This window comes from Macadamia integrifolia, chromosome 14, assembly GCF_013358625.1.
Source record: "Macadamia integrifolia cultivar HAES 741 chromosome 14, SCU_Mint_v3, whole genome shotgun sequence".
NCBI lineage: Eukaryota > Viridiplantae > Streptophyta > Magnoliopsida > Proteales > Proteaceae > Macadamia > Macadamia integrifolia.
The window spans coordinates 179,539-191,945 of NC_056570.1; the positions used below are offsets into that span (position 1 = coordinate 179,539).

General features: G+C 37.6%; 1 protein-coding gene across 2 annotated transcripts; it reads right to left on the reverse strand.

The window, feature by feature from the left end:
- Positions 1–5,763: 5,763 nt before the first annotated feature.
- LOC122060522 (probable lysophospholipase BODYGUARD 3) lies at positions 5,764–10,166 on the reverse strand. 2 transcript variants are annotated; one of them, XM_042623635.1, is made up of 4 exons: positions 9,126–10,166; positions 8,596–8,939; positions 8,268–8,446; positions 5,764–6,414 (listed from the first exon to the last, which is right to left on the reverse strand). In XM_042623635.1, exons 1-4 carry the CDS (start codon positions 9,715–9,717, stop codon positions 6,087–6,089), a joined length of 1,443 nt encoding a protein of 480 aa, XP_042479569.1. In that variant the 5' UTR covers positions 9,718–10,166; the 3' UTR covers positions 5,764–6,086. The 2 variants fall into 2 exon arrangements, with proteins under 2 accessions (XP_042479569.1, XP_042479568.1); XM_042623634.1 differs by having other exon boundaries at positions 8,268–8,467; positions 9,126–10,162.
- Positions 10,167–12,407: the final 2,241 nt, after the last annotated feature.

Below are 12,407 nucleotides of genomic sequence, written 5' to 3' on the forward strand. Positions count from 1 at the left end.
AAAAAAAAAAAACGTAAAAAATTTTAAAAATAAATAAAAAATTTAAAAAATTTAAAAATTTAAAAAAAATAAAAAAAAATAAAAAAATTAAAAAAATTAAAAAAACAAAACAAAACATAAAAAACCAAAACCGAACTTTGAAGTCTGCGTGATTCTTCTTTGGAAACCAAATCCCTCCCATCTCTTACCCTCTCTGAAAACCAGTGTCTGCACCTCGTCGGCTTGCCACTCGTTGTTTGCCGCCTCGCTGCCTCGCCACCTCACCCTCTCTGAAAAAACTAACACATCTCCAGCTTCTTAGCTTGTAGACCCATCTCACGGTTTTGGCCTTTTGGGTTTCTACTTTCCACTTACGGCATCTTTTGGTTCTGCGGCTTCTGCCGTTCTGCGAACTCTTGCCATCTTGCGGCTATGGATGATATAATCATGGAACTAGGTGAGTCATGGATTGAATGATGTGATTTTGAACTTTTATATTCCTACAAGACAATTTCTTTAGAAATTGGATTACTGTAACTATTGTTTCCATCACCCAATGACGGCTTTTCCCTAATTTTTTATTGTATTATATATTTGAATTACAGTAATTTGCTCTTTCTAGGTGTACATATTAAGTTAATTACTTGATAAATAAAAAAGATGCAATAAATTATAAAAAGAAAAACGTCCGAATTTTTTGCCTGACTTTTATTTTTGTAATCGAATAATTCTTGAATCCGAATCCGAATCCAAATCCGATTTTTATTTTGTCCGCTTTTTTTGACCGCTTTTTTGACCGAACCCTTAAATTGACCATTCGAATTATTCCGAATAATTCTCCGTCCGAATAATTCCCGAATCCGAATTTGCTAACTATGGTTTGGCGTCCAAGTTAATTGGGGATAGGGACATAGCTGAACCATTGGCAAAGGGGATCTAGTTGAGATGACATTTTTCATCACATGGTAATGTTTATTAGCACACATGTTTAATAGATAATTTATTCATATTGTTATCTAATCATAAGTTGTTTTTTCAATTTGATTCAACATCATCGTGTGTTAGAATAATGTTTGAGATATTATAAAGGAACTTTTTATTTTATTTTTTATTTTTTATTTTTTTTTAAATAAGAATATGAACCTTAGGAAATAGCAAGGGGAAACCTACGTAATAGCTCAAGAGGAAAAAATGGGGTGGCTTAACTGGTGCCCTTATTCTAATTATCCAATACATTAGCTAGCCTCTAGGGCTATGTTTGGTATCTATCCTAGGTCGATAGTGCTTTCTAAGAAATCATGCAAACACAACCTTAATTGCAAAAAGTTAAAAGCTCCATTTCGGGTTGAAGTTCCTAAAGAAGGCTAACCTTTACTTCTACTTTTGGCTAACCTTGATTTTCACTTTTACCGAGCAATCAAGACCTTGTAACCACTCCTAAATAGAGGAAAGAGCAACTAAGGCTCTGTACTGTAACATTTTTGTTTTAAAAAACTGATTCTGGGTCCAACATAGTTTTTTGTATTTCTATGTTTTTGGAGTGATTCTGTACCTTAAATGTTGAAAAAAATTGTTTCTGTAACTAGGAAGAAATAGAAATATGTATGGTTCACACTTGACATAATCTTTTCTATTATGAAATAAATAATTACGTAAAATGTTACCTACACCATAGGAAATAATGAATTCAATAGTTCAACATCCAAGTCTTACCAGAATGAATTACATAGCCGTGGTTCTTAGCAATTGTTAGATTCTTGATCATTAAAAATAGGTACAAATCAAGCGAATACCCCCACATAATAATCCCGACTACAGCTTAACCATACATCAATAGAGCCATGAGTGTACAAATAAAGCGAACACCCCCACATAATAATCCCGACTACAACTTAACCATACATCAATACAGCCATGAGTTCCAACTAATTTAAACTATTTCAATGTTTTCAACAAGGTCAAGCAAGTGCTACATAATACAATTCTATATATATTCAGAAAATAAGATCCCAAAGTTTCAGAGATGCTGCTGCCATATTGCTGTCCTGGTGCCAAGACCATCTCCTTGACCTTCAACCATGGAAGCTCGAAAGAACAAGCATGCTTGTTAGCCTCATTTCTGCATATTCAATTAAGCTTGTCTCCTATAATAGACTACATATTTCTAGTGTTGAAGAACTAACAACACGTTCTTCCATTCGCATAAGATCCAAAACAACAAAATTCAAGAATTTTCAAATTTTGATCTTAACCCGGATCAACCCAATACTCCATTTTCCATAAGGTTTCAGGAATCAGGGTTTTGCACATGGCTTGAAGAATTTGCTGCAAGTATTTGGGTTTGCCAAAGACTTCAGAGAGCAGCACATAAAGTCTATGAAAGTCATTCAATTGTTGGATATGTTTGGGTTTTTGCCAATATCAATGAAGTTTGAACAACACATAACACCTCCCCTCCAACTCTCCTCTTCACCAATTAATTAATCAATGGAAAAAGGTGTAATAGGTTCCCTCCTTTTTGTTCAGAAGCTTTCCTTCCCTTCGGCAGCTTATAATTATAGCAGACAATATCTCCCTGCAAGAAACTATCTACCTCGGACCGACTTGAAGAGTCTGCGAAAGAGAGCAAACAACAGATGGCAGAGTCAATCATCTTGGGTACCATAGCTAAATAGACATTGCCAGCGATATTAGATGCGACGTTTCAAATCTTCAGTTTCAGGGAAGACGTTGAACAACTCCAAAATACTCTTGAAAAATTGGTTCCACTTTTAAAAAAGGGAAGCAATTGGTTTTAGAGTTGACTGATCAGAAGAGGAAGGGTCTCAAGAAATTTGAAAAGAAGGTGCTGGAAGGAAAAAAGCTCGTCAGGAAGTGCTGCAAGATCTCGGCTCCGAACATCTACTAGAAAGACCATTACTCCGGGAAGATCTCCTCTCTAGCTTTGATTGTTATGTTTTGATGACTAATTCCATAAATACCCCCGTTCACTTAAGTGAGACATTCATTTTTGCGCCTTTGCTCAGAATCGATTCTGAAATTAAAAAGCAACAAAACCTTGTGCCAAAAAAATAGCTCTAGAGTCTGAAATGTACCCGGTTCATTTCAAAAAATTAGAAAAATGAACCGGACATACCATACAACTTTCACCCTATTTCTATTCCAAAAAAACGAAAAAAATACCAGAATTGATTTTTCAGAACGTTACCATACAGAGCCTAAGTAACTGGGAAAGGGCTACTACACACACGTAGGCTACTCTAAAGACCGTTCTGTACCCACCATTTATTCCAAACTCTTTGTAAGCATAATTATATAGTTTAGTCTTTTTAACCACAATTTAGAGTTGAGATCTTCAAAGGTTGGGGTGCCCAGGAACCACAAAATGTTTAGGTTGAGAAGATGAGATGACAAATATATACTAAATAAATAGTAGGTCCAGATGCTTAAGATCATGAGTGTAAGACTAAGGTTGCATTTGGTATGATTTCTTGGAATGCATTATCGAATTAAAATGCATTTCAAGAATACCTATCAAATACAAACATCTTAATTAGAATGTAAAATCAACTTCAAATGCATACCAAATGCAGCCTAGAATTATTACTTGCTGACAAAAATGGGTTTCCAAAAGCTATGCTTTCTGTTCTCTCTTTTGATCATTTTAGGTGTTTTTTATTGAGTGAATTATAATCGAGAACTCAACCTCCTCACTTAGAAGAGTTCAGCAATGGTTAGGTTATATATTCCACCAACCTGCGACACAAGGCACATAAAATGGGGGAAGTTGAGGATATATACAGCTAGCTTAAACTATATTAATCCTTACCTTTAACCCTTCATTCTAAGGTCTAGCTTTAGCCAACGTACAACCTTCCAGACCATTTCTCTAACTTGTAATATTTTAATACAAATTAGGTGGTCTTGATTATTGACTAGTATAGACTCTGGATTTGAATATGGGACACGAAACAGTGCAAATTATATTAGAAAAAAGGGAAGGAGGTTAGGTATACCGTCGACTCACTGGAAGCTTGCGGTTCCACCAATGTGAGGGCTGAGATGTTAGAGGTATAGAGGACCTTCCAAGGGGAGGAGGAGATCAACAAAGTTCAGTTTATAGTCCAGATATCTTTTAATCTTGGCTAATTGGATTATGTGGTTGATTAATACTCCCCCTAGCTCTCCCAAAGTGTCCATATCCATAAGAAACTAAACAGGTAATGGACTTGGCAACCTTTAATTAGTCCTACTCTGGTACCAGCAAAAGTACTTTTGAGGCTCTATCAGCTTCTTCTTACGTTATCTGTTTTCCACACTCGATCGAAAAGATAACTAAGGAGAGCAATCCTCGAATTCAAAGCTACTATCCCCAGCTAAGAAGGAAGCAAGGAGTGCAACTTAATGCTCACGAAGCCTTGTGGGTCAGATTGATTAAAACCTTATATTTATGGGCTGCTTTGATTGATTTAATTTGCCCTTTCTTAATATGCCTGTGAATAAGAACTCTTCTCATTAGATGAAGTCTTTTGAAATGTAAATTTACATGGTAGCAGAATAGGTTATTGGAACTCTTCCGATTTCACCCAATTTCATCTTCCCATTTTGTAGAAAACTAGAACCTAATGTGATGTAGAAAAGATGCATGAGAATTGCAAACACACAACAACACAATGAACACAAAGATTTACGTGGTTTAGTATGATTGCCTATGTCTGAGTTTAGGAAAGAAATAAAAAAAAACCTACGTTCACATTGAGATGAGATCAACTTCACTATCAATCAAAGGAGAATAGAATTATAGCCGTTTTTCTTCACACATCTTTCAGATTGATTATATAGAAAGAACCCGTGTTACAAATGTAACAAATTTATAGTGAAACCCTATATAGATAAATAACCAAAATATCCATATAGCCCTATACAAGTAGATTATCAAAATACCCTTAATGGCCATTTATAATTAGCTTACAAATGCAAGCGATGGAATATAAGACATCGTACCCCCAACAATTTATACTTTAGTTTGAATTATGTCAAAATCCTCATACCTCCATAAATGTAGGAACACACACCCATTGGTGCGTCCCATCCTTACCGTATTGACCGACTTGGTGAGAATTTTTCTCAAGTAAATGCTGCTTTCTGACAAAAACTGCTACTCCAACCTTTTAGAATCAGCCCACAAATGCAAGGGAGAGATCATGAGGCATGGTACCCGTAACACCTTTCTTGTTTCCGTTCTCATGTGCAAGTGAGTAATAAATCCCTTTCCTAATATAAATACGAACACCCTCTTCCGTTCTCATACTGTGGTACCAACCCACCTACACGTCCTCTTCTCATTAGACAGGTCATGCGAATGAATACCATTTTTCACCTCATAAATGTGAGGCATGCAATTCCTACCATTCCCTCTACTTCTCTAGGTACCCTCCCCTCCTCCCCCTTTGATGTGATCTTTTTCAGAATTGAACATATAAGAAATCTTCCCAGGGCTAAGGATATATATTATGGGACTATATGATAGATGATCTACCTTCTACCCCACTATACAATATCACTGACATCTTAGGGTGATGACAACCAATAATGCATGTCCATGGCCAGGAAGAGCTCAAAAGCTATACTACTATTGCTCTCACATTTATTACAAGACAGATATTAATATTTCCTGACATTAAATACAGTGCATTAACTTGACCCAGATGTTTAATGCCATCAACCAACTTGCAATACTGTGAGAGGACCTGTTCAATGGAGATGAGCTAATGAAGTATATAATTGAACCATGAACAATGGTAGCTTTTAATTAATAACAGCAATAAACCACTGTATTACTTCATTTTTTTTTTTTTTTTTTGGGTTTCTCTTAAAACATCTCTCACTAGAATTTATGGGTGGTGGTAATAATCACATGGGGCCAGCTGGGTTTTCAGCATTCATTCACACTTGAACCAAGAGAAGAAGAAGAAAAAGAAGAGAGGGAGAGAGAGAGAGAGAGAGAGAGATTCATGGTTTCTTACTTTCTTGGGGTCATATGATAGATACCCATTTTTCTCAATAAATAAATAATAAGAAAGAGCTGAGGTTCGAGGTGTTTGTGTTTAACCACTGGATGATTTGTTCCAGATCTCTTCAAGTTCTCTAGCAAAAGCTTTCTGTCTTCCCACAACAATGGTGATGTGATCTTTCTTCTCAATCACCTTAACACGAGCTCTTGGTATTCTTGTTTGGACGGCGTAGCTACAGTCGACGGGAAGAAGTTCATCGTCGCTTCCATGGAAGATGGTGACATTGCAGTTCAGTCGGTCCCGGACGGTATCCAAATACTCATTCACTTTTCCGGCAGACCCACAGATGATGTTGTGTAAGGTATGCCATGCAGCGTTGTGTGTGTGGCAAAAGAACCCTTCCATCATATACGTCCTCAACCTGTAATTTCTCTTTTATTATTAAATAATAAATATAACTACAACTTATAAATACTTCAAAATATGAAAAGTTATGGAGCTCAACCAACTATCATGTCCATGGGCTCACATAAACATTTGTTTAGTTACAATAGTATTTTCAAACTAATTGCACATTTGATTTGTTACCATAGTATTTTCAATTTAATCAGCATTAGTGTAGACTCCCAGAAGGTCTCATATTAAATCTCCTATTGACGCAAGACACACCTCTCTCTCTCTCTCTCTCTCTCTCTTACTTGTAGATGTAATTACAGCCATATTAGACATTTAAATAAGGTAGACCAAAAAATAAAATGACAAAAATCTAATGTTGTCCCCACCAAATTGAATGATTAACATCTAGTAGGTACGGTGAAGCATGTGTATGAGTTAACAGTTCAATGGTATTATTGCACAAGGAAAATTCTGTCGTTCATATTATAAATGCTATGTACCTTCTTTACTTAAAAAAAAAAAAAAAAAAAAAACCTTCTTTTAGATATTTATAAGGAATTTTCATGTAATAATATTCTTTTAAGTGATTTTATAAATAAGTATATATATATATATATATATATTCACAAGAGGCATAGTGTCGATGTCAAGTGTTTTTATGTTCACTCCTTTTGCCAACACATTTTTTCCACTGTGATTTATGGATCATTTATGTATGAATTATGCAATGTCCTCTCTTGTGCTTCCATTGGCTTAATGTGAGAGAATTCATCACACAATGACAGTATGACAATCCCTTGCTCATTCTAATGTAAGTCTCTCTTCTCTATCGTCCTAATACACTTTTCAAATTAGGAAATGGCATTGGAGGATGAAATTTTCATACTCCAATGATTTAACTCAAACATATCTAAGAAGCAAATAAAAAAGAAAAAAAAAACTCTTTAGTTATCCACTTCATAAGTTGTAGAATTAAACCCTAGAACCTAGATCCTAGGCTCGATCCTGAATTTCCTTATATGCCAAGTGGCTTCTAAATCAGGTAAAGAATGAAATACTATTATTCCTTTGGTCAGACCAATAAAAGCTTAGGAAAGTCAGTGGGTCCCCCCTTCGTATTCTTAGTGAATTAGAGTCGGGCTTAAAAAAAAAAAAAAAGAAAAAAAAAAAAAGAAGAAAATTGCAAGTTATTGGTTGTTCCCCTTAGTAAAAATTAAGATAAGAGTTAGGAAACATAAATATATAAACCAACCTCACTTCACACATATGGTTTCCTAACCATTCCAAACTAGTAACCACACACATTTTTAATGATACGAGTTTGAATCAGTTCCTCCCGTGAGGGGATGAGTTACCCTCCCCATATGGGTGAGAAACTGAGAACCATTCATTGGAGATTCTCTCCCCCTCTGACAGGAGTCATAAGGGCATGGACGGTTCTCACCCATATGGCGAGATCACCACATGGGGAGAGGATCCAACCTCCAACATTGAAAGACTTATATTGTCACATAGACATCGTGAGCTTTCACGCATAAGGAGCTCATCGGGATTCTATTTAATTTTTTGATACTTTATGATAGTGATTATAGCCTCAGGCCAAAGCCCCCATACAATAAACAAGGTTTTGTAGGACTGACAAGGTTAGTGGGACACACCAACTTGAATCCGAACCCAAACCCGAACCCGAACTCAAACCCAAACTGAACCCACATTTTAAAAGAAATTCAAATTAAAGTATTGCAAGAGACAAAATAAGAAAGCTTGTAAAGTTTTTCAAGAATTAAAAGTCTAATTTTTTGACTTGAAACAGTAGTAGAATTCCAATAGTGGTGGTGAGAGTGATCAGTCAATTTCTAAGGACGTTTGGGAGGTTACCTATTTCGGGTGACAAGTTTGGTGAGAAATTCCCACAACCGGTGGTTCTTGCAGATAAGCAGGCAGATCGTCCGACTGATATGTTCGTACCAGCAAGCGATGGATGCACCGAAAGCTATCGGCGGCCACACTCTCCTCGGCGCCACCTTTCGAAGCACATACTGTGTCGCCGCTTCACCCTTTGGCACTGGAAAGTAAGGCTAACGCCACACATACACACACACATATATATATATATATATATAACCCACAATTAATTAACCAACGACAATTACTTAATAAAACCAAGTAGATGGACATGGCCATGGACAGGGGCCGTGACACTTACGGGTGCTAGTAAGGTTAGGGACTTGACAGCTCCGGGATGTTTGACGGCGAGGGCCAAGGCCAGAATGCAGCCTAAGGAGTGGGCTACTATGTGGAATGACTTCACCTTGTAAGGCTCCAAAACTGATCTTTGGATCATTTCTACGTGCTCCCGTAGTGTGTAGAGAGAGTCTGTTGGCTTTGGGCTCCTCCCGAACCCAAGTAGATCCACTGCTATTAACCTGTATTTTGATTTTGCCTCCCTTGAAAAGTTTGGAAATAGTGTCTCTGTCCAAAATTTTGAAGATGAGATGAACCCATGAATGAATATCACATCTTCTTCTGTTTCCCTCTTCTCTGCAATTTCTGTTTTTAATACCCAAAACTCCAATTAGTAAAAAAAAGCCTCACTAACTGTTTGTGTGTGAGAGATATGGAAAGGGTCTCTCTCTCTCTGTTCTCTGCCTTTTCTGTTTTTTATACCCAAAACTCCAATTAGTTAAAAGACTCACTGTTTGTGTGAATGTGTGAGAGAGAAAGAGAGATGATTACCTTTAGGGCCTTCGGCTCGGACGAAAAGGGTCTCTTTGCAGGAGGAAGAAGAACTCCAAGAAGTACAAGTAATGCAGTCACAGTCAGACCATCTTGGAATGGGATGAGATCGGTGACCTCCGATCTTGCCTTGTAGCATTTCTACAATGGTGGAGTTGATGGTGAAGGTTGATCTCACTGTTCCATTCTTGATGATCTTGTCTCGAGTCCGGATCGTGGTGGTGGCTTCCACTTTGAGACGCTTTAGCTCCTTCACTGTTGATTTTGAGAGATCCGAAACTAGAGAAGGACGGGAGTAAAGGGTATCTGAGATATCCTCCCATTGTAACTTACTAGAGCTAAGGCACACGATTTTGGACTCTCCTTGCTCAGACACTAAGATCTTGCCACTGCTGGTGATTGCCTCTTTGGCTGAAGAGCAGTAACAAGGCTTCCATTCCGCTTCAATCAAGAGATCTGTGAGCTTGTAAAGAACACAAAGGAGGACATCTAAGAGGTCCAGGAAGGTGAAGACAATAAAGCTCACAACGTCGTTAGTAACTCTCCCTGTCAATGTTAACACCGATCTGGTTGCACCCATCAAACCCATCATCCCAGAGAGAGATACAAGGACAAGAAGAGTATGGGAAGAGGAGGAGGGGGGGAGGGGGAATGAAGAGGACCTAACAAAGAGGGGTGAGAGGTGCTTTAACTTCTACAAAGCACCCATTTGAGGTCTAATATACCTGGTAATGCAGCTTCCTAATCTTAGACTTTTCTTTGTATTTGTTGCATTAATTTGCCAAAAAAAAAAGAAAAAAAATTAAAAAGACTACAAAAAACATATAAAAAGAAATCCTAAACAAAGGGCATGGACGATGATGGTCTTTGGTTGTGTCTTCCGTATCTCTGCAGTGATGGGGCTATAAAACCACCATGCACCACCACCACCACCACTACTTCTACAACTTTGACGACAATAGAAAGTGAAGTCTCATTACATCCGCTAACGCGTAAGAGAGTGCTTCTCTTATTAAAAGGTAGGGTGAGAGAGAGAGAGAGAGAGAGAGAGAGAGAGGAATTTGGTTTGCCCTTGACACGTACTAACAGATAGCAGATAAATGAATTCATTGTTCATTAAAATCGTTTGTTGGCCAAGGGAGAGAGAGGGTAGGTGGTGGTTGAACCTCCAGGGGAGAAAGTAAGAAATCTCTCTCTCCCTCTCTCTCTCTCTCTCTCTCTCTTACACACAACTACAAAGACTATTGACATTACTGCAATAAAAATCAAACTTTAATATTACGAGAAATGGTAAGAGTTTTTCCGCAGCTTACAGTGGGTAGAGGGGTAGAGCCACTAGTTTCTGGTTTTTAACTCTCATGGAGATACTCAGTTTTTACACTTGAACCCGCAAAGCTGCCCAACTTTTTTACTCAATTTAAGTTGTAATAGCAAATCCAAGACTAGTTGAAAGTGTCAAAACTGAATGGTGAAGAACTTGCCTACGGCGGGTAACCACCCCACCCCATCTCACACCGGCCATGGGATGTGGTCTTCATGGAAAAAAATTGGCTGCTACCCGGGTTGCAATCAAGTAACTGCAACCCCCTACTGGCAGACAAATAAATGGAATAATTCACTTTCTCCTAGGATTCACAAATACTCTCCTATGTTATAGTATTTTTCAAAATAGATTTCATTTCTTTGATTGCCACATGGGTTGCAATCTAGGCAACAACTAAATTTCGTCTGATCCCCACACCCTATGGACGATTTGAAATTTGGTGAAATAGTTACCTGCAGAAGAGGGGATCCGGATTCAATGGTGAATAAAGACCCCTCCAAAGGTATCTGATATTTATTACAAGATGTCTTGGCCACATGACTCCCATCCCTTGAGGTATATTAGTAACCAATAACCATAATACTCTCTTCCACCACCACCACCACCACCACCGTCCTTCACCTCCCTTTTTAATGTTGATGGAAAGTATTGCTTCATTTTTTCTTGTGTCTAAGATCTTCATAATAGAAAATTAATTTGGATGAAAGAAGGGAGAAGGGGTTGAAGAGCAAGAAAGAAAGAGGGGAAATTCAAATTCAATCGGGTCAATCGGGTAGGATGGGAAGGGATTGGGTTTTGAATGATGATGACAATGACTATCATCTCCTCAGGGTGGGCATGGCCATGTGACCAGTCCTTAGATTCCAAACATCTGTTACATCTTTAACTTCCTCCATAGGCCTATTTAACAGGGGGAATGGGGCCTTCTCTGTTTATTTATTTATTTTTTTCTAATATAATTTTTCTAACCTATTAAAAAAAATTGATTTGAGGAATCAGATTGGATCAGCCTCAATCCAAATTGGGATCCTCTCCAACACCAATGACTTTCCAACGATCCATCCGAAGGCTGGAAAGGCTTGGACACACATCCCCAAGTGTTGGCAGATGTTGAGATGTGTGACCAAGCCCCTGCAACCCTTGGATGATCGTTGGAGGGTGTAGTCATTGGAGAGGAGCCTGATCCCCTGAATCCATCTGATCAGATTGGTATTGGTTTTGATTATTTTTTATTCTTGATGGATGACATATTGATGAATCAGTACAGACAAAGGGTAAAATAGCAAAAAAACCATTTTTTAAATTGAACCCAAGGATATTTCTATCCAATCTAAGCTTATCCGAATTGGATCTATATTGGCCTTGATTGATCTCAACCCCAAATCCCAATTGCATCTTCTCAAACCTTGTTATCAACTAGCCCTAGGCCTTTCCAAAAGAAGTAGATAATTTTTCTTGAACAGTGGTAGTGTCCACATAGTGAAATGTATACTTTATGACAATTGAAAAAACAATTGACCTTTGTGAAATAATCATGGAGAAAAGATAGCTACCTGATCGTCTGGCGCAAAGGCCAATGGAAGTAGACACCTAGACATCCAAACAGGGAACTGTGTGATCATTTCACACTTTCTAATGTCTGAACATAGAGGCACGCAACCGGCCGAATAGCGTATAATCTTAAAGTACTAGAGTAAAACTAACAATGTTAAAGAAAAGGAGCAAGGTTCCAACTATAACATAATAGAAGGCATTTCACTTGAAGGGATTTTTGGCATGGTGCAATATTTAAATGGTCCTAATTTTTGTGGATTTATTCTCCATGTTATCATTTAAACATTAGTCTATTTTTGGACTATTTTGATTCATCCACATATACTTAATGGGTTAAAAAAAAAAAAAATTCTCATGATTTTTTGTTTATTATTAGGTGCAGTACAGTATTCATATAGTGATAG